We start from the raw sequence: 22,760 nt of genomic DNA, 5'->3' as shown, positions 1-22,760 counted from the left end.
GATAGCTTTGTACATATCTTGGGGCCGAGGATGTATTTTGAATTGATAACATCTGGGTATGTTGTGCTGGCATCCACAGAAAGTATATAAAGAAGCGTGGCAGACTCAGAAGACGTTGTGCCACATCCCACCAGACACTCCGTTGTACGAGCTGTCGAAGGTCAACTCCATCAACATCAGCGACGTGAGCACCCCGTCTGTCTTCCTTGTGCTGTTACAACGGGCGACTGGACGAGGCTATCTCTCAGATTAGACCTTTCTTCATTGTTGCTTAAAAAGGACAATTATATTATTGGGTCGTTTCAAACAAAGCCTCTATTTACACACCCATGGAAACTCCTAATATCAAACTAAACTCTAAACTATTTTTATTTTTCCAAGGTAAGGCCCATTGAACGTATATAGCTCTTTAAAAAAATGCTTCTCTTTCTCCCCTATTCCTATAAGACCATTAAGTATTTTGGAAACAATAAGGAAGCCACTACCTGCGAATCTGCAAAAGAAAGCTATGACCATGTTGATAAAACTAAAAACTAAACAGTTTTATTTTATTTTACGAGGAAAGACCCGCTGAGCTACCGTAGCTCTTTTTCAGAAGTGACCTGGCCACAAATGATGACCCAACGAAGTGGAATATCATCACGTGGAAATGTATAGTAGCCAAATACTCTTAAACGCATGTTTGTAGATGTGGAGGGAAAACCAGGGGATCCAAAGAAAAATCCACGCGACTGCAGGCAAAGAGACATGCAAGTTCCAAATATACAGCAGTCATCAGAGTCAGGATTGAACCCATGACCAGTCTACTATGCGAGGTAGTTAACATCTCGCCACCTTGGCGCCCTGTAATCCTTTAGCCAGTTAAGCGTTTCAGGTTTTTGCATTTAGTAATTTAATTTAAAAACGAGTATATTACATTTTTATTTATTTAAGAAGCAGGAACTTTAGTGTCAGGAATAAAATCCTATTCATGAGATGATGGACGCTTGTGTTGCGCCCGAAACGTCGTGATTTATTTTATTTTATACCTACTTATGGATTCCTGCAGTCACGAAAGCTTCAAATCAAGAATATTCATGAGAAGTTATAATGCGTACAGATAGGTCATCAACATACTTGCCGTACTGCCCTCTGCTGGCTACCTTGCAACCTGGCAGGTTGGGAGTGCTGCACAATATGAATTCTACATCATTCACAGAGTCCCTTTATAAAGCGCAGGAAGTGCCACAGCAGCGCCACAGGACAAGTTTTGACAATACCACAATAACAATCCTACTTCTTAAAAACGACATAAAAAGGTAGTTTAAATATCTCTGTTTAATATTTGAGCTCATGTTGAACCATTGTTAACCAATATTGTGTTTCTCCCTTTCATGGGGGAAAATCCCCCGAAATATTGCATATTTTTTTAATTCCACATCCTCAGTGGTGCGCAAATGACACATCTATGTTGTATGTTGAACTTTTTTTGCACCGTACTTAGCCAACCGCGTTCGTGGGGGGTCCGGGGGAAGGACAACAAATGTATATTATAAAATACATTACTCTACGAATGTATCGCAGTAATCAATGGAATGTAACTTCCACGTGGAATGTAAGGAAATAGACGCCGCTTCCTCGAATGTTATATAATGTGCGCATCCCTGGGTGTGGAATGCAGAAACTTTACCGGAAGAGCTGGGATGAGGCGAAGGTGAAAGGGTACCACGTGGATAAAGATGCCATCTCTGTCCTGGCCGCCAGGAAAGCCAGAGACATCGCCAGCGACGTGAGTTCACGTCGTCAACGCCCGTGCCACCTTTCTCCCGTTCGGGGCTTCGATTACAAACGCTCGTTTAACGAACTAGTTCTCGTGCTTTTTTTGACCTTTCGCGATGATCACTTTGCGCGCACAGATCAAGTACAAGATGGCATACGAGAAGGGGAGGGGACACCACGTCGGGTGCAGGAACATACAGGACGACCCCAAGCTCGTCTGGTCCATGCACGTGGCAAAGATGCAGAGTGAGCGCGAGTACAAGAAGGGTTTCGAGAAGTCCAAGACCAAGTTCCACAGCCCCGTAGACATGATCAGCGTGGTGGCCGCCAAACATTGTCAGAAGCAGGTCAACGACTTCAACTACAGGACCTTCCTGCACCAGTGGACCTGCATGCCCGACCAGAATGACGTCATCCAGGCCAAGAAGGCTTACGAGCTGCAGAGCGACGTGAGCACATGCCCCACGGTGTAATTACGTCAAAATGGTTTTCATCGTTGATATTATTGCCAGTACATGAACACCACGTGGACGTATGTGACCAATAAAAAAAAGGCAAATGATGGTGGTAGTGGTTGGGAGATGTTGATCACAATGTGGGGCGAAGTGGTCACATGTTCCATGGATTTCGGTGTCTTGCTACCACCCCGAGTTATGCGATTAAAAAAGCCCATTTGGTATAAGCATGCGTCCAATGCGTTTTTCTGTTTCCCCACACGGGCAGTGGGTGTACAAGGCGGACCTGGAGTGGCTCCGTGGGTGTGGCTGGTTGCCGGAGGGCTCCTTGGACGTGTTAAAGGCCAAGAAGGCCCAGGAGATCCTCAACGACAGAATGTACCGGCAACCTGCCTCCTCTCTGAAGTTCACCAGCGTCATCGACTCCCCCGAATATCTCCTGGCCAAGACCAACGCGGACCAGATCAGCGGAGTAAGACCCCCCCCACCCCTTTTGCTGTGGGTGTGTCCAGCTTGATTGCATGCTTGCGGCCCTATTTTTATTTGACCACCACACCCTCCACCAACCACTTCTCTGGGATTTTGGAGGCTTGTGCCTCCTGGGATTAAGTGACTATGCACAGGGGAGAAGCTAAGATAAGTTACACTCTTTGTATCGTGGGTATGTACTTTAAAGTCTGCTTTTTGGGAGAATCCACCTATAGGCCTACTTTTCTTTTTTTACTTATTCGTATTGAACATAAGACTAACTATTATTGAACGAGTCAAGAGCATATTGCCTCATTAACTCATTAGCATCTGTGAGTAACAAAAATCACCAGTTTCAGTATCGCGCTATTGTCGTTTGCCTGCTCATTAAGCCGAGCACTGAAAATATGCTTCTAATATTTATTGTGGACAATGCTGGATTATTGTTTCCGCCTGAGGACGACCGCTTGTGTTGCGATCAAAGCGTCGTGATTTTTTTTTTCTACCTACGTGATGTTACCAAAAGAACCAAAGACTATGGATTCCTGCAGTCACGAAAGCTTCAAATCAAGATTAAGACCCCATTTCTGTCCGTGTTGTTTGATTGCAGTGGAAGTACAAGAAAGACTGGGAGTTAAACAAAACCTCGATTCACATCATGCCGGACACTCCAGAGATTAACCTCTCGCGTGCCAACGCGGTCAACGTCAGCAGGGTGAGTGAAGTTTCTCCTCAGTTTTATATTAAAAATAAAATATTCACTTTTTTTGGTTTTACCATTTTTATCATTTACATTTGTAAACGTCTGTGCCTTACTCGAACGTTTGTGCGCCTTGTTCTCAACAGAAACAATACAGGCAGGGCTGGGAGGACGCGCTTCAAAATGGCTACCACTTAAAGACGGATGCTATTGCCATCAAAGCTGCCAAGGCCTCCAGAGATATCATCAGTGACGTGCGTACCTTGAGAAGATCACTTTCTGTTGTATTTCATATGCACTTGTTTCCGTCTGACTGTCGATCGTGCAGCTGCGATGTTTATTTTCACGATATTAAATCGGATGTTACAATATTCTTGCTGGAAGAGAGTAACGGATTTTTTTTTTTACTACAACCAACAACCACCGTAATTACCTTTGCTCATTGCCCCCCATCTGTTCGATCCTGTAGTACAAGTACAAGCACGCCTACGAGCTGGGAAGAGGCCACCTGATCGGGTGCCACAGCGTCCACGAAGACCCGATGCTCGAGCACTGCGCCAAGGTGGGCAAGATGCAGAGCGACCTGGAGTACAAGAAGGACTTCCACAAGACCAAGACCAAGTGCCACCTGCCGCACGACATGCTCAACGTCGTCGCCGCCAAGAAGTACCAGGAGATGATCAGCGACATCCCCTACCGCACCTACCTGCACCAGTGGACCTGCATGCCCGACCAGAACGACGTCATCCAGGCCAGGAAGGCCTACGACCTGCAGAGCGACGTGAGTTGCGGTTCCCTTGGACGAATGCGTCCTTTGCGAAAGTCAGGTCCTCTTTATCTCAGGTGATGCAGAGGTAATTCAACATAGAGTCACACTCCGTTGAGCATGGAGCCACACTAAGTCAGTGTAAAATAAATTTTAAACCAACTCTAAGCAGCATGAGTGACGATGCGATCTGCTTTTGTCTGTGGTGCATCCGACTCTATCTCTCACTCCCTGAGTATATGAGGAGAAGCTGTACCCTGTACCAGCATATTTGACCTGATGAACAGAGCAGACCATACAGCATTTAACGATGCAATGCCACAATGCACAAATACGAAGGAGACGGCACAGCGATGATGATACACTCCGCTGCTCCTGATGCGGTTATCTGGCTTGACCCACCTGAATGTGAAATTGTAGTCGTTTGCTCTGCATTTACATCAGCAGCTGTATGGAAGAAGAAGGTAAGAATGTGGGAGGGGGGGCATTGATTTCAGTAGGGCGGAGGGGCAGGGCATTATTCCCCTGCAGTCCCATCCAGCCCCTCCGAATCTTCGGTTTGTATTTTCTCTCTGCACAATTGCTGAGCACAGTAGGCCCAAGGGCCCGAAATGTCAATCGCACCTCCGACTGGCGCGGTTGGCTAAATAGGGCGCAAAAGAAGTTCAGCATACATAGATACAAGCGGGCAGCAACAAACAGCACTATTGAAAATAGGTTTTACCCTTTTTTCTGGCAACAAAACAGGTGTTAAGATGTTAAAACACCAAACTGAAACCTTTTACCAGGAATCATGTCTGCATTAACCACAATACTTGTGGTCAGAATGCAAACAAAAAAGTACTCTGATAATTATCAGAGTACGTTTTTTGTTTGCATTATCTGATAATTATCAGAGTACGTTTTTTGTTTGCATTCTGACCACAAGTATTGTGCTTAATGCAGACATGATTCCTGGTAAAAGGTTTCAGTTTGGTATTTTAACATCTTAACACAGCTGTTTTGTTGCCAGAAAAAAGGGGAGAAACCTATTATCATATTTTGGTACTGGCAAAGGAGGTCCCATGAAGCACTGTTGAAGTTGCGGCCGAGAACAGCGTCGTAGCACGTCTCTTGAATTGAACAGGGTTTGGAGGGAATGGAGACGATGGCAGAGGGGGTTCCAAAGTGGAGCGGTGCGAGGGAAGAAGTGGACAAGAGCGGTGAGGTGACCGGCAGTGCGGTGGTTGAACACGGTACGGATTGCCTAGTTGACGGGCGGTTTGGGAACGCTGTCGTGTGGTGCCTTGCAGATCATCTACAAGGCGGACCTGGAATGGATCCGTGGCTGTGGCTGGCTGCCCACTGGCTCTTTGGACGTGGAGCATTCCAAGAAGGCCCAGAATATACTCAGCAACGTGAGTGTCAGCTGACTTGAAGATCTTGGCACAGCTAGCTAACGTGTTCGTTCATTCAGCGCCTGCTGATCTCTTCATCTGCCCGCATGTCCTTGTTGAACATTGTTGCGCATCTCCATTCTCTATCTTGGTCTTGGTCTTTTCCCAAAGAATATTTCTTTGGTCACCTCCTCCAGCTCATTCCCTCTCACTACCCCCTACCCAGTCACTTCCTTCAGCTCATTTCCTGTCACTACCCCCTGCTCAATCATCTCCTCCAGCTCATTCCCTCTCACTACCCCCTACCCAGTCACTTCCTTCAGCTCATTCCCTCTCACTACCCCCTGCCTAGTCACCTCCTTCAGCTCATTCCCTCTCACTACCCCCTGCCTAGTCACTTCCTTCATCTCATTCCCTCTCACTACCCCCTGCCCAGTCACCTCCTTCATCTCATTCCCTCTCACTACCCCCTGCCCAGTCACCTCCTTCAGCTCATTCCCTCTCACTACCCCCTGCCTAGTCACGTCCTTCAGCTCATTCCCTCTCACTACCACCTGCCCAGTCACCTCCTTCAGCTCATTCCCTCTCACTACCCCCTGCCCAGTCACCTCCTTCAGCTCATTCCCTCTCACTACCCCCTGCCCAGTCACCTCCTTCAGCTCATTCCCTCTCACTACCCCCTGCCCAGTCACCTCCTTCAGCTCATTCCCTCTCACTACCCCCTGCCCAGTCACCTCCTTCAGCTCATTCCCTCTCACTACCCCCTGCCCAGTCACCTCCTTCAGCTTATTCCCTCTCACTACCCCCTGCCTAGTTACCTCCTTCATCTCATTCCCTCTCACTACCCCCTGCCTAGTCACCTCCTTCATCTCATTCCCTCTCACTACCCCCTGCCCAGTCACCTCCTTCATCTCATTCCCTCTCACTACCCCCTGCCCAGTCACTTCCTTCATCTCATTCCCTCTCACTACCCCCTGCCCAGTCACCTCCTTCATCCCATTCCCTCTCACTACCCCCTGCCCAGTCACCTCCTTCAGCTCATTCCCTCTCACTACCCCCTGCCCAGTCACCTCCTTCAGCTCATTCCCTCTCACTACCCCCTGCCCAGTGACCTCCTTCAGCTCATTCCCTCTCACTACCCCCTGCCTAGTCACTTCCTTCATCTCATTCCCTCTCACTACCCCCTGCCCAGTCACCTCCTTCAGCTCATTCCCTCTCACTACCCCCTGCCTAGTCACCTCCTTCATCTCATTCCCTCTCACTACCCCCTGCCCAGTCACCTCCTTCAGCTCATTCCCTCTCACTACCCCCTGCCCAGTGACCTCCTTCAGCTCATTCCCTCTCACTACCCCCTGCCTAGTCACTTTCTTCATCTCATTCCCTCTCACTACCCCCTGCCCAGTCACCTCCTTCAGATCATTCCCTCTCACTACCCCTGCCTAGTCACTTCCTTCATCTCATTCCCTCTCACTACCCCTGCCTAGTCACCTCCTTCATCTCATTCCCTCTCACTACCCCCTGCCCAGTCACCTCCTTCATCTCATTCCCTCTCACTACCCCCTGCCCAGTCACCTCCTTCATCTCATTCCCTCTCACTACCCCCGCCCAGTCACCTCCTTCAGCTCATTCCTCTCACTACCCCTGCCAGTCACCTCCTTCAGCTCATTCCCTCTCACTACCCCCTGCCCAGTCACCTCCTTCAGCTCATTCCCTCTACTACCCCTGCCCAGTCACCTCCTTCAGCTCATTCCTCACTACCCCTGCCCAGTCACCTCCTTCAGCCAGTCACCTCCTCAGCTTATTCCCTCTCACTACCCCCTGCCTAGTTACCTCCTTCATCTCATTCCCTCTCACTACCCCCTGCCTAGTCACCTCCTTCATCTCATTCCCTCTCACTACCCCCTGCCCAGTCACCTCCTTCATCTCATTCCCTCTCACTACCCCCTGCCCAGTCACTTCCTTCATTCATTCCCTCTCACTACCCCCTGCCCAGTCACCTCCTTCATCCCATTCCCTCTCACTACCCCCCTGCCCAGTCACCTCCTTCAGCTCATTCCCTCTCACTACCCCCTGCCCAGTCACCTCCTTCAGCTCATTCCCTCTCACTACCCCCTGCCCAGTGACCTCCTTCAGCTCATTCCCTCTCACTACCCCCTGCCTAGTCACTTCCTTCATCTCATTCCCTCTCACTACCCCCTGCCCAGTCACCTCCTTCAGCTCATTCCCTCTCACTACCCCCTGCCTAGTCACCTCCTTCATCTCATTCCCTCTCACTACCCCCTGCCCAGTCACCTCCTTCAGCTCATTCCCTCTCACTACCCCCTGCCCAGTGACCTCCTTCAGCTCATTCCCTCTCACTACCCCCTGCCTAGTCACTTTCTTCATCTCATTCCCTCTCACTACCCCCTGCCCAGTCACCTCCTTCAGATCATTCCCTCTCACTACCCCCTGCCTAGTCACTTCCTTCATCTCATTCCCTCTCACTACCCCCTGCCTAGTCACCTCCTTCATCTCATTCCCTCTCACTACCCCCTGCCCAGTCACCTCCTTCATCTCATTCCCTCTCACTACCCCCTGCCCAGTCACCTCCTTCATCTCATTCCCTCTCACTACCCCCTGCCCAGTCACCTCCTTCAGCTCATTCTCTCTCACTACCCTCTGCCTAGTCACCTCCTTCAGCTCATTCCCTCTCACTACCCCCTGCCCAGTCACCTCCTTCAGCTCATTCCCTCTCACTACCCCCTGCCCAGTCACCTCCTTCAGCTCATTCCCTCTCACTACCACCTGCTCAATCAACTTCTCCAGCTCATGTATACGAATAGACACAAAGACAAAACCCCCCTTATAGCCTCAACAGACTGTTGGGGCAAGTGCGGTTAGCGAGCACCTATGAAGGCCGGCACGGCACAAGGGGGTGGGTGGGTGGCCAGCACCACGCCTTTGTCTTCCTCGTGGCAATGTTTTTACGCACCACACCTGGTACTCATTTGAGGCTGAGTTGATCTAGGGAATGCCCAGGACCGGTTCAGACAAGCATCATTGGTGTTGGCCGTGAGCTGGAATCTAACTTGGGTCGCCGGGTTTATAGCGCAGCGCGCTAACCACTACACCACCGAATAGTCACATATACACGCTCGTGCAGCCCTTTTGTCAATCCACTGCTGGATGAGGGCACCCCCGCATGTCGTGCGGGCCGTGGCTGTTGTTTCACCGTACTTCACCGTGCCGATTGTTGCGTGTCGGTCAAGGTGAGGAGTAAAGTGACCATAATGGGTTTTTGCTGCTGACCACTGCGGTACCACACAGCAGCCTATAGCACCTGTGTCACGCACATCGGTTCCCCCCAGTCAAGCACTCTCCAGGCTCAAACCTGCTTCTTGCTTCTGAGCTCTCACACAAAATCAGGTTTATTCTGGGGAATTGGTCACAGGCTAAGTAATCATATATCTGCGTATTGGTAGCACTACATTGCGTCCAGATCTGATGCAGTTGGCATCATACAGAGCAAGGAGGCATATATAGACTGTGTAAGCGTATGTACAGAGGGAGAAGCAGTCAGTCATGGGCAGAGGAGAAGGTCTGAAGCATTGTTAACGTATCTTTCACCAAACGCCATTCCTTGCTCCCCTATGAAGTCCAGGTTTACAGTCATCACATGAGCCGAAGGTACAATAAGCACATTTGCACGTGAACGGAGAAGATTGGTAAAAATAGAAAAAGCGTACAAACTCTGTGAAAAGGGCTCGGGTATATAAGTGAGCGCGGGCGTTGGGGAAACTTCGGTCAATGGTATAAGCCTCTAATGGTAATCACAGCACACCTTCAGTTATCGACGGTAAAAGGTGCAGGAGTGGTGACTCGCTCGCACCACTGCGAGCGGAAGGGCCTCTACTGGTGGAAGCTCTAGAAGAGCCTCTCCAGAGGGTTTTTCGCCTTCTCTTCTATGCTGAGCAGACTTCTTGGAAAGGCATGGCAGTAACCGCACTATACCCCACCGCACGCGACCTGCCGATCCAACAACCGTGGCGTAGCCACTGTTACCTGCTGGGTGGACAGAGGAGGCGGGATTTAATGAACCGGCACCATTGTCTAAATTGCAGCATCATTAACCCATTGAAATAGCCATTTTAACACATTTTCACGTGAATGACTAATTGACATATAGCACCTCAAATAGTGCCGATTTTCACCACGCTTGCCCCACGTAGACCTAACCCCGCATTGTTGTGCAGCGTTTTTGACTCTTGTTGTAACTCATGTTGCAGAATAAATACAAGGCCGAGGCTTACCAGGGCATGAAGGACTTCAGCGTGGTGACCGACACGCCGACCTACATCAACGCTGTGCTGAGCGCCCACCAGCTCTGCGACGTGAGTGAATCCCCTCTCGTTCGCCGTTCGTGACTCTTCGGCGCGTACGTTGATCTTGTGCACGTGTGCACGTTGAACTTCTTTCGCACCACCGTACATAGCCAACCGCGCTAATCGGAGGTGCGGTGGAAGGATATCAAACTTAACACAAAAAGCAGTTTGAAGAAATGAGTTTTATATAGATGTACACGTGCATTGCTCGAGTGGCTTCTTGAATTTGAGCAGTTTTAGTTTGACTTGGCAGCACGTGGAATCTTAGTCTGGGGATTTTATTTCGTTATACTCTAATTCTCCTCGATTAAAGGAGTCAAAACGTCGATGGAATTATTGTTGTGTACATGTTGTCATTTAAAGAGCACTTTTCGTTATTTTCTCAGTTTTGAATCACACGCACTGCTTTGAGTGTGCGGCACGGAAAGTCATGACCAGAATGCCGTTACAGTACAAGTATAAAGAAGCATGGAACAGGGACAAGTCCCACGTGACGGTGTCGGACTGCCCCCTGTACGACGTAGCCCGCGATGCTGCACGGAACCTCAGCTCGGTACGTCGCTCGCACTACTATGCACTGTGAATTTTCTTACATTTCATCTACATACAGTGCAATAGTGTCACACATAAAATACATACATACACCAAGGGGGGCGTATATAGACTGTGTGAGTCTATACGTATTTACAGAGAGAGAAGCAGTCAGTCATAGGCAGAGGACAAGAGGAAGGTCTGAAGCCTCGACCTAAACTGGGGCAGGGAGCTGACAGCATGGATGGCTGGGTTAGGGACATACAGACCCAAGGGCAGCATAGGAGAGGGAGTGACCTCCCATCGAGCAAAGGTTGACTTGGGGTTCTAAAGAAGACCTTGGTTGCTGGAGTGGGGAGTACGTGGAGGGGAGTAGTTTGAGATGAGAGGGGAGAGGCAGGGGAGTGCATAGAGGGGAGTAGAGTGAGATGAGAGGGGAGATGTCGGAAAGTGCTGAAGGGGAGTAGGGTGAGATGAGAGGGGAGAGGTAAACAGGGGTGAGTTCATGGAGGTTATTGAAGATGAAGAGTGTGATCTTACAGGTTACTTGGGATTTAGGTCATTTAGGCCGATGAACCCCACAAATGTCTAATGCCTGCGACATTTTGAGATTGGGAATGCGCCACACTGAAATTTGTGTTTGTGAGTTAATTATGGGCCCAGTGTGTGACTGGTGAATTTAACCATTTATTAATGACGTCGCTGCTTTATTTCGTTGCAGTAAATGGTAACATATTAAAGCAACGCTACGCAACTTAAAGGCGCAGCTTTCTAATACAGCTCGAATGCGACCACGCGTGGTGCATCAAGGGCACTGTGGCGAAGCGTAAATTGTATGTCGTGCATAATCTCGTGAAAAATTCTCAATTACGATCCTTGACAAATTGCTGCACTATTAAGCAATGAAACAAACCTCCACTGATGATTAAACTCGCACACACACTCACAGTCTTGTGACGGCTTGTAACGAATGGGTGGGGGGGGGAAATGCCATTAAATATGTGCGCGGCCTTGCATCGTTTGGTTGTTGCTCAAATGCTACAAGTTAACGTAATTGTTGGTCGAGTGTGGGAGTTTGTCTTTAGAATAGATGCGTCATATATCTTACTGTACAATTACAATGTTCTCCTTTCAGTTGTATTCCTGCGACCTTCAGCATTGTTGACATTCGTATTTATTCATCCTCTTTGCTGCCCGCTAAACTATCGCTATTAACCAGCGTGAGAATGTTGATTGGCAAGAGTGGGGTGTGCTTTAGCAGGTGCGAGATGTTAAATTCCTCGCCTGGTATACAGGAAGTTGTGGGTTCGATCCCGACCTTGACGCCTGTATATTTGGAGTTTGCTGGTTCTCCCCGTGGTTGCGTGGATTTCTCTCCTTGTCCTCCGGTCCCCCCCCCCCCCCCCCCATTTAGAAACATGTGTTTAGAGTATTTGACTTCTCTCTATTATAAGCCACTTCATTGGGCTATTATTTGTGGCCATGTCGATTCTGAAAAAGAGATATATAGCTCAGTGAGCATTATCTGGTAAGATAAAAATAGTTTAGTTGAAATGAAGTTGACTACGATGAGAACGATGGAATAATGTGTATAAAAGAATGCCCTCTCTCAACGTATATCCATCACAAAATAATACCTCCTTTTGTTTTCTAGAAAATATACAAGGAGGGCTGGGAAAACATGAAAGCGACGGGCTATAAGATCCCAGCAGATTCCTTGGATCTACAACAAGCCAAACTGCTCAAGGAAATCACCAGTGAGGTGAGCAACAGTGCACGCAAGACTCAGACACCTTGCAATAAAACTCACGTGTGAGCGCCGAGCGTTGTTTATAAACAAGAACGTGCAGGGCCAGAAGGTGCATTGCAGGCACAACCAAACACGACTCTGCCATCGTCTGCACCCAATGCATGCGCAACAAAAAAAAGAATTGCCAAATACACGCTCAGGTGATTGAAACTCAGGCCGATAGACACGTAAACCCGCAATGCGTTTTGAGCCACCAGAGTGCGTACATATTCTAAACAGGCTGATGCAGCCACCTTTCTTCACAGTTGAAAGTGTGGCCGTTCGTAGGGGTTACCTGTTCACCCTCCCACCCGGAAAATTCATGTCGGCATAACAATACGAATGAAAATAATTGATACGTCTTTTTTTATATTGTCGTGAATGTAGTGGCCACGAGTGGCTGAAAGGGTCATGTGAACCCATCACTGGCAAGATATACGAATGGAAAATAACAAAAACGTAGATTCTTACACGCACGATTCGATGTACGTATCTTGAGCTTTAAGAGGCGATGTTTCCAAATTGTAGCATTGTTGCACAATCCTAATAGCACAGCATGTCAAGTGATGTGACAGTTGCCTACAAGTTACTGGTGTGCTGGGTCACTGGTAGCAGTGTAAATAGTATCTTGCTTAATTATCTCCGTGGTTGTATCCGGGCCTCTATTATGTAAAACAGCCCTGCATGCACACTGTGTGGAAATTTACACTGCTTCAAGATATTCAGGGATTTGATTTGCACGTTGGTGGAGAGCCGTTTAGAACTGGCGGATCGGTGCGACTTGGGGGAGCTCGTAGAGGCAATGGCGTAGACACCAACCTTATGTATGTAAGCATGTTGGACTTCTTTCGCACCGTACGTAGCCGACCTTGCTAATCGGAGGTGCGGGGAAAGGACAACAAACTAAACACAAAAAGCAGCTCTAAAGAAGTGGGTTTTCAATCTAGATTTAAAAGTACAGGGCTCCCAGTGGCTTCCTAATATCGGAGGGGGAGAGCGTTCCAGACGTCCGCAGAAGCGCATCTAAAAGGGCGCAATGCGGTGACCGTCTTTGTTCGATGGCCTGCCAAAAGCGGCTGCTGCGAGGATGACCAGAGTTGCGTGATGGTTTATATTACATTCTGTCAATATGTAAATTACTCCCAACCACTTCAGCGTGAACACTTGATTAAATAAGCAAACGTAAAATAACTATTACGTTTGAGAAAAAAAATCTAGCACTTCACTCAAAGGATAAAACTCTTGCATCATATTAAATTTAGAACATAAAATATATATACACGTACATATATCTTCATTTGGAGATCACCTTTTTCGCTAATTATCCCTATTTTCTAAAGTGATGTTGTTACATAATTACCACTCAGAGAAAGTCAGGAGTACTTGCCCGGCTATGTACAATATATTCAGATTTTTCCCAGTACAACGAGTGATCATAATCAGTCACAAAAATAACATAATGATGTTTCCAAGCTGCATGAAGATATGACTTGGGGCACTATGTGCAATATATCTGCAAATGACTCATGCCTCCCTATTGGCGGCATCATCTTGTGCAAGCAGATCCATCTCAACATTAAGGCCGCAATAAACAGATAGAGAGAGTCAAACCACAGGGACAAAGAGAGACGTAGAAACACACGCACATACAGGAGAGACACAGAAATACACAGAAGAGACAGATACAGAGTGAGACATGAAGAGAGAGATACAATAAGACTGACACATAGAGTCAGGCGCAGTAAGATACATGGAGATAGACAGGAAGACACAGAGACACGGACGCAGATAGGCACACATAACTGTGAAGGTTCTTAATGCAGTGGAGCCCCTGTGCACATACATGCCCAGAAACAGAATATGTATTCATACTGAAGGAATCTGATGATCTATAAAGCTCTTTTTCACAGATGTCCATTGATGTCCATGCTGCACGTGTGTAATTTTAACAAATGCCCGATGCGTGCACAGATCAAATACAAGCACGCACACATCAAGGACAGAGGCCACCTGATCGGGTGCCACAGCGTCCACGAAGACCCGATGCTCGAGCACTGCGCCAAGGTGGGCAAGATGCAGAGCGACCTGGAATACAAGAAGGACTTCCACAAGACCAAGACCAAGTGCCACCTGCCGCACGACATGCTCAACGTCGTCGCCGCCAAGAAGTACCAGGAGATGATCAGCGACATCCCCTACCGCACCTACCTGCACCAGTGGACCTGCATGCCCGACCAGAACGACGTCATCCAGGCCAGGAAGGCCTACGACCTGCAGAGCGACGTGAGTGCGCCATCCGGTGTCACGCTTTAACAACGTCGCGATTGCTCAACGGAGGATGCCGAGTCCAATAAACACGGAGTGGTCAACAACAACGAAGGGTACCACTTGAGCTCTCGCCTGGTTAAAACGAAAGCAAACTTGAAACTAACTTGAACTTTGCAGCAGAAATATATGCCCAAGGATATAACTGAAGTTGTTCACGATAAGGGAGGTGCGATAACTACAAATATGATGGGAAACTCTTCCCTTCTTCCGCAAGATTCCTCATACGCTGCCGTGCCAGAGTATCACGCTAATTACTTCCACTCTGTTTCATCCATTAATAAGTTTAAATTCTTTATACTTCTAATGGAAATCACCTGATGTGAGTCAATGAAGAATGTCTAAAGTTGTCATGGGGTGGGTGGATTATTGTTTTTCTGCCTTTTACTAAGATGTATCTTTTATCCATGTTTATGAGTGCGTTCATGCTGTTGTTTTGCAGTATGTGTACAAGGCCGACCTGGAATGGCTCCGAGGTTGTGGATGGCTTCCCACCGGATCTGTGGATGTGGAGAAAGTTAAAAGGGCACAGAATATACTCAATGATGTGAGTTGATTTTTGCATTTAATTTTATTGGCATCTCAGGCCATTCGTTGTTAAGAGTTGCATCATCAATTATTAACAACCTCGTCTTGACTTTCCCAATGATTATAACCATAGTTATTATAACGTTGTCATCGAGATTAATTTATAATGGGAGAAATGTAAGTATTTAGTACTCATATTTGATTAGCATATGACTTGGCAACATACTTATATAAGGATAATGTATTCATTTCAATCAATAATATCCTTAAACTCACTCACACCACAGACTTACCCTGTGATGACCGTAATACACCGATCCTTCGTTGCTGATGTGCCCGCACGCCACTGATACGGCACCAACGCTTTGTGCGTTTGTTTTGTTCCAGAACAAGTATAAATCGGCGGCCCTGCAGGGCACGAGGAATTACAGCGTGGTGACCGACACACCCGCCTACCTCACTGCTCTGCAAAGCGGCATCCAGCTCAGCGATGTGAGCTCCATGTAAACACATTACCAGTCAATGCCATGCGGTGAGAAGAGGACGTTCAAATTAATCCACAATATTGCGTTTTTTTATTCGATCGCGTAAATATAAATGTGTTGTTTAAAAAAATAACTTTATTATGGCTAATATCGGTCATGAAAGCCTATATGTTAAACTGACTAGAATGAATGCGTTGATCTTTGAATGTGTGCATAATTAGATGCTTGTTAACCAAGTTATTTTTAAATCTAGCGGCTTCGGAACAATGATGATGCGGGCGGTATGCCTTTGATTTGCAGGTGAAATACAAGGAGGCCTTCAACTTGGAGAAAGGGAACAGCCACATGTCACCGGACGCCCCGCAGTTCAACCTGTCACGCGAGGCCTCCAAGCTGTGCAGCGAGGTCCCTGCAGCGCCGCCATCCACACGGAGGGCTCATGCATCCTCTCCACACTCGGATATGCAAACATAACATTAGTATTATTAGTCGTAATAGATTTGTTTGGTACTGGAATGATCTGGACAAATGTACCACCGTAAGACTTTTCACCACCCGACACAGCCAAACAAGTTAAATTGTCACGTGTGCACGCGGCAATATTTACTGTCTCAGCTCTCCCGCCCGTAAGTAGAAGAACAATCCTCACAGCGAAATTCGGCAATTATTTTAAACGGAGTTCTGCTTCGAACTTTGCCGAGCATCTTCAGGAGAAGATCAAGGAAGTCGTAATGCAATGCATCAAGTCAAAATGATATTATTACATATATAGCTAAAACAAATATAAACTTTGGCAGTTGAAAAACTATTGTTCAGATAGGGTTCAAGATAAAGCTTTTCTTATACATCTTATGACCTATAGGTTAGATAAGTACATACTGGACCTTGACTGTTCAAATCTAGCAGCCGCCCTGGTTATTACTGTGAGTGCATTAACCGTAAAAATGTTTAAGCCATCTTCTTCAGAGTGGATGTTAAATATTCCGTGATGTCATTTGCAAGAATAGGTCATTGCTGACAATTACAAACAAAAAATACCCGCAAAACTACTCACTATTTTGGTATTTTACCAGGTAAGGCCGACTGAGCTATTTTGGCCACAAATGATAGCTCAACAAAATAACGTATCATCACGTGGACATTTATTGCAGCCAAATACTCTCCAACGCATGTTTCTTAGCAATCATCTTCTACATAGCAGTAATATACTGCAAAAACCTGGCAGGACCCTCCTGAAAGGCCACGAGACTCGGCGAGGTTTTTCTGGGTAAACACATTATACTATGGTAATACAATTACAAATGTGAATTCATGAAATGAGGCTTAGAGCTCTATCTTACCAATCAGCACATTTGCCCAAAATCTACAGAAAATAAGTCCCTCATGGATATACAAAGACCATGAACGTCTCTGGGTAAGTCATTACAAAGGACGAAGCCAGGTAAAAGGGATCACGGACGTGGTTGCACTGTGAGTGAGCGCAACAAAAATTCAGCACAACGTTGCATATCCGTCACAAATCTGCCCTCACTAATTAACCGCCCGCACCCAGCACACCCAGCAATATGTTCTTGATCTCGCGTACATTCGCTTACTCCTGAAGCACAGCACCACACTGATTATTTGGGCTGCTATACATTTTAACGTGAAAAGCCACTTCTTCGAGATATAATTTGCGGCCAGGTCGCTTCTGAAAAAAAAGCAAATAGCTCAGTGGGCTTTAACTGATAAGATAAAAACAATTGTTTAGTTTCATTTGTATACTTTTTAAAGTGAATTGTTTACCTTTCTAATACTTTGCACTCCTATAGGTTTTTTGTTTTCTTTGTTGTAACGTTCTGACCCCGTGGCCTCTACTGGATGTCTGTGAAAAAGAGCTTCATAGCTCATCAGATTTCTCCAGAATAAATAAATATTTTTATTTTGAGGTCGCTTTTGAAAAAGAGCTATATAGCTCATTGGGCCTTAACTGCTAAAATAAAAATAGTTTAGTTTAGCATGTTCACATAGTTAAAGCAGTAGTTTGCACTTTACATTTGTCCAGTGACCTCTGTGAGCACGGCGGTGTATGCAGCACCAATGTTCTGTCAACGTTTACATATCCGACCCTTTCACATATCCGCAAAAAGCTAGGTACCCAGCGAGCAGTCGGATGTGCCACGTTGCGCCGTACCTCCTGGCACCAATTGCAGTAAACCTTGAGACATACCACACCACATAGACGCTGTGGCTTCCACCTCGGATGCCGCTTATTGCTGTGAGCCAATGTTGATAAAAAATGCTGCTGATGTTTTGTTTCCCTGTCTCCACTACATCTTTATGTTGCACGGCAGTAAGTGGCAGTATTTTTGTTCCTCTGGCATTACAGAAGCTGTACAAGGAGAGCTGGGACAATTCGAAATCGACGGGCTACATCCTCCCTGTGGACTACCTGCCTCTGGTCAATGCCAAGAACATACGCAACAACAGCTTGGTGAGTCGCGGACCCTCAACAGGCGGACTGGGAAGGGGGAGGCGGGTTTAGAGCAGGCATTGACACCAATGCAAGCGACATCGAGAATATTATTTATTGCTTTACAGACGTGCACATTATTTCATGGCGCCTGTAACAATTGTATTGATTCACCAAATTAAAATAAATTCTCATGCTCATGATGTATAGGTCCATCGAATGTTGTGCATGGGAACTGATTAATTAAAATGTATGCAACATTCTCTTTGCAAATGGCATGCCAGTGTAACATTTAAGTTTTAGTGACTGAACTTGAATGTACAAATTTAGACAGAAAACTTTATGAAAATACAAACGAGTTGGTAAGATGAGCCAAAATATAATCGAAAATATAAAAATATAATCGAAAAGTATATAATCGATTCTTGAATAAAAATTGGATTCTGACGATTAATAAAATTGCTGAAGGATTGAATAGTTATGTGTCTAGCATTTACCATGATTGCATAACATTGTTAATTGAGGCAAAGTTTCAATGATCTTAATCATATATTGATGAGTTGTTCCATATAATTTTTTTTATTTCAAAAGTCCTTGCTGGAGGGTTGAAATTGGACAGAGGGCCTCAATTAATTCGTGGCACTGAAACCCTTGAAACAACCGAGTTTCGCCACTACCCTTGAGCCATCCACCCGACTTATTTTCATCCTCCCTCGCAAAAATCTATTGGTCACGTGCACATTTGGAGTTATCAACTTTGGCCTGAGGGGGTGGGGAGGTGTGAGTTGAGAGGCGCACAGGTCTTAAGTTCTGGTGGACTTGGTCCAGGCGCGGGGGACTTTGCGGATGACCTCGGCTCCCCTATTTTGCGTCTGTGCAGCTGAAGTACAAACAGGAGTACGAGCAGACCAAGGCGCACATCCGAGGCATGAAGTCCATGAAGGAGTTCCCATCGGTCGCGTTGCTGCTCAACCTCGCCAAGAACAGGAGCCAGGTTCGTGTTGACGTCACGGCGCAGTCGTATATGTGGTGATATTTCAGCCACTCAGCTAAATGCATGCTGAACTTTGAGCTCAATATTGTTGGACATTATCCTTCAACAAAACATATTCAACACATCTATTGCAATGCAGTGTAATTGAGATGTATTATAGAAGTGTGACAAAGTGATGTTTTGTATGTAGAGATGGGCGCATTCTTGAATGGTTTTGTTTGAACACCATCAGTCAGATTCACAGATACCAGGTTCATATGACCACATGTAATTTTCTTGCCTTTTTAGTATATTAAAATTTTCTCTTGAAACAACGCAAGGGTTTTTTTTGGGTTAGATCGTGTGAATATACATGTGTCGTTAAACCCGCCACCATCCGACACCACTAATTAGTAAGGTCTGTCACGTTAACAAAATGTGCCAATTCGGTACTACTTCAGCACACAAGTGTGTTAGAGAGTAAACCCACAGCATGTACAATTTTAGTACAACATATAACTAAAGTCAGTGTTAACTGTCAGGATCGATGAAGGGGACAGTAAGAATTTCTTTAAACATCTTTTTGTAATTCCCTCAACATTTGCCGTCAGCAAACCCAATTCAGCTGCAAGCTTTCAACTGAAATTCGAATGACGCGCCCGCGATTTTAAGACCAAGGCAACCTCGCCGTGCAATGCCTCTCGCTTTCAGCTGGAGTACACGAAGGGCTACGAGAAGGCAAAATCCAAGGTCCACATCCCGGCGGACATGCTGAGCAACCTGCAGGCAAAGAAGTGCCAGCAGATCCTCAGCGAACTGGAGTACCGCCGTCACCTGCACCAGTGGACGTGTCACCCCGAGCAGAATGAAGTGCTGCAGGCGCGCAAGGCCTACGACATGCAGAGCGACGTGAGTGGCGCCGTGCCTGCATCAACGCCTTTTACACCATCGCGCTTGCTAAACGGGGGATCCCGGGTCTTGTGAACACGGAGTGGTCAGCAACAACGACGGGTACCACTTGAGCTCTCGCCTGGTTAAATTTAAAAGCAACATCGAAACTCACTTTAACTTCGCAGCAGAAATATCTGCTCAGAGGTACAACTGAAATTGTTTACGATGAGGGAGGCGCGATAACGGCAAAGGCGACAGGAACTTCTTCCCATCTCCCGCACGATTTCTCAAATGCAGCCGTGCCAGTCTCACACTTGTTACTTAAACTCTGTGTCCATCCATTAACAAGTCTAATGCCAACCAATTTTCGCTCTCAGTTCTGCAGCACTGATGGTGATTGGGATTCGAAAGAGGCTTCCAAATGTTGTCAGTGACTTTAAATACAAAAAAAACGAACGCACTTGTTGATAGCCTCAGCCAGATAGCCACACAACAGGGCAAAGCCTCTTCAAGGGTATTCTTGATGAGTGTCCAAACAGTGTCTGAGTTGCTACATGCTTCCCAACTTCGAACAGTGATACTTACAGGTATATTCTCTCTGTGTCTCTACCCTTAATTTCTCTCTCTTCCACTTATCCTCCTCATCTTTACGTCTATTACATCACTCAAAGAACATCTACCAATCCAAGGCATTGCCTTGTGCATACCCTAGGCCTCGAAGGCCAACACTTTTCTTTCCATGTGGTCATTTGTTTTTAAAGTGGATGTTTGTTTTTGTGTGTGAAGTATTTATTCATATCTTAATTTATTACACCGTACTCTTTGATTCTTTATTATTATTAATATTATTTTATGTTAAAGAAGCAGCTTATTATTTCTGTGGTCATGAAACATGTTTACGGAGTATTGTACAATATGATAATTGGTTTTTTATCTTTCTATCTGGCAACAAAACTGACACCTTTTTTACAAGGAGTCATGTTTGCAAAGACCACAATACCTGCAGCCATAATGCAAACAAAAAACATAACTCTGATAATATATGCACTGTCCTTGAAAAAGGTGTCAGTTTTGTTGCCAGATAGAAGGGTAAAAAACCAATTATCATATTTTTTACTGGCAAATGAGGTTCCAATGGTGGTATTGTACAATATTTAACAAATAGTCAGTTAAACATTGTATAATGCTAAAATCTTTAAATGACGAGAAAACCCCACCACAACAGAAAACAATACCTATCCTATAATACTTGTGTCCTTTACGTTTCCTTTTTTTACAGATTCTGTACAAAGACGACCTGACTTGGCTGAAGGGAATTGGCTGCAATGTCTATGAAACACCCGACATCATGAGGGCCAAGAACGCCTGTGACCTCATCAGTTCCGTGAGTACCCTTTGTGACTCGTACTTTCTAATGGATCGTATTTGCTTCCGATATTAACCCTCTTGTGCTATTGCAGTCACTTCTCGAGGTTATGAATCATTTCATAACTGTCACAGAGCAGTGCAACCCCCTCCCTCCCCCTTGGTCGAGAACAGTCCACTGAAGCAGATATCACAGAACTGCTTCTGAGATCCCAGAAATGCTTCTGGGATCCCTTCAAGCGACACCGTACAAGGGGCAGTACTGCTAGATGGACTGATGTTCCTTGCATGACAGTCAGAACCAATATTTGTAATTCTCAAGAGCTGGAACTTAGCCATATGAAGTGCAAAAGCTATTTTTTTCTTGGTGGATTTTGAATAGGGCTCTTGGGGGCCGGGCTGACACCATCAACTCACTACCATTGAGAACTTAGTTTAATCACAGGCAGCTGCCTGGATACCAGCTCAGCGCTTGGAGTTTTGAGCCACCCGCCTGCTTCCTTTGTCACTCAAACATATACTCATACACTGCACGTATATGTCTGCGAAACATATAACTATAACCAGGTACTAAACCCTCTGTTATCAAAGCAGCATACCTGTCAACTCCTTATCAGTGCCTACCTTATTACAGACCAATTCAGACCTTATTGGTCACTCTGTGCCCTTATAGAGCTCAACGTTCATTCTACAAAGACCCATCACAAGGGAGAAACACAAACAAATAGACAACACAAAATTTGTACTCCCTGTACAAGAATATGGGTAACCGTATGGGTTGACAGGTATGAAGCAAATTTGAAGCTTTCGTGACTGCAGGAATCCATGCTCTTTGGTTCTTTCGGTAAAGTCACATAGTTAGAAATAAAATCAAATAAAACAAATCACGACGTTTGGATCGCAACACAAGCGGTCGTCTTCAGGCCTGATGAAGCAGGCTAACATGTAGATTGGAAATCCTGATTGTAAGAAATGTTTTGAAACATTTATTTTTCACAAACAACGTTTGTTAAATTCACTTTGGAGAAGCGTCCACTGACTAAGAGTCGCACACGCGTGCGCGAGGATTATCGAATGCTGCTCGTGAACAACGTACTAGACGCCAGCCTCCGAGCCACGGTTTTGTTTGTGTGTGCGTCTGCCTTCATGCTTCTGCAGAACAAGTACAAGGCGGCCGCCATCGAAGCCACGAAGGAGTACAGCGTGGTGACCGACACGCCGGCCTACATCACCGCCCTACGTTGCGGCCACCAGCTGAGTGACGTGAGTCACCGCGCTCGTCGCCGCCCGTGTCGCCGCCAGCCGCTTCGTACCACCGTACTGAGCTGCCCCGTGCCGTCGGTCCGGAGGAAATGGTGGTGATCCCAGCCCGTGGCCAGTGGCCATCATTAGGCGCGGTCAAATCGGCCTGCAAAAAAAACCACTGGAATATTATGGGAGTCGTAGATATCACGTAAACTGCCCCGCACAAGTAGTGCAGTATCTCTTTCCCTAGCTCCTAAGAATGAAGATGTTGTTGAGAGTTATCTTACAAAGG

At 46.3% G+C, this 22,760-nt stretch overlaps 1 protein-coding gene across 1 annotated transcript in view; it reads left to right on the top strand.

Moving 5' to 3' along the window:
* LOC133355737 (nebulin-like) overlaps positions 1–22,760 on the top strand; it is a 218,957-nt gene that overhangs the window by 96,880 nt on the left and 99,317 nt on the right. Inside the window, 20 exon segments of the mRNA XM_061573054.1 lie at positions 80–184; positions 1,661–1,768; positions 1,896–2,207; positions 2,482–2,685; positions 3,292–3,396; positions 3,528–3,635; positions 3,851–4,162; positions 5,440–5,544; positions 9,789–9,893; positions 10,336–10,437; positions 12,070–12,177; positions 14,176–14,487; positions 14,972–15,076; positions 15,445–15,549; positions 15,843–15,947; positions 17,911–18,015; positions 18,875–18,988; positions 19,679–19,876; positions 21,138–21,242; positions 22,382–22,486. Of these exon segments, the coding sequence (XP_061429038.1) occupies positions 80–184; positions 1,661–1,768; positions 1,896–2,207; positions 2,482–2,685; positions 3,292–3,396; positions 3,528–3,635; positions 3,851–4,162; positions 5,440–5,544; positions 9,789–9,893; positions 10,336–10,437; positions 12,070–12,177; positions 14,176–14,487; positions 14,972–15,076; positions 15,445–15,549; positions 15,843–15,947; positions 17,911–18,015; positions 18,875–18,988; positions 19,679–19,876; positions 21,138–21,242; positions 22,382–22,486 (2,928 nt within the window).

This window comes from Lethenteron reissneri, chromosome 7 (genome assembly GCF_015708825.2).
Source record: "Lethenteron reissneri isolate LAM-NWPU_2019-01 chromosome 7, ASM1570882v1, whole genome shotgun sequence".
NCBI classification, from domain to species: domain Eukaryota; kingdom Metazoa; phylum Chordata; class Hyperoartia; order Petromyzontiformes; family Petromyzontidae; genus Lethenteron; species Lethenteron reissneri.
Note: the sequence above shows the minus strand (reverse complement) of the source record. Positions and strands in the feature narration are given on the sequence as shown.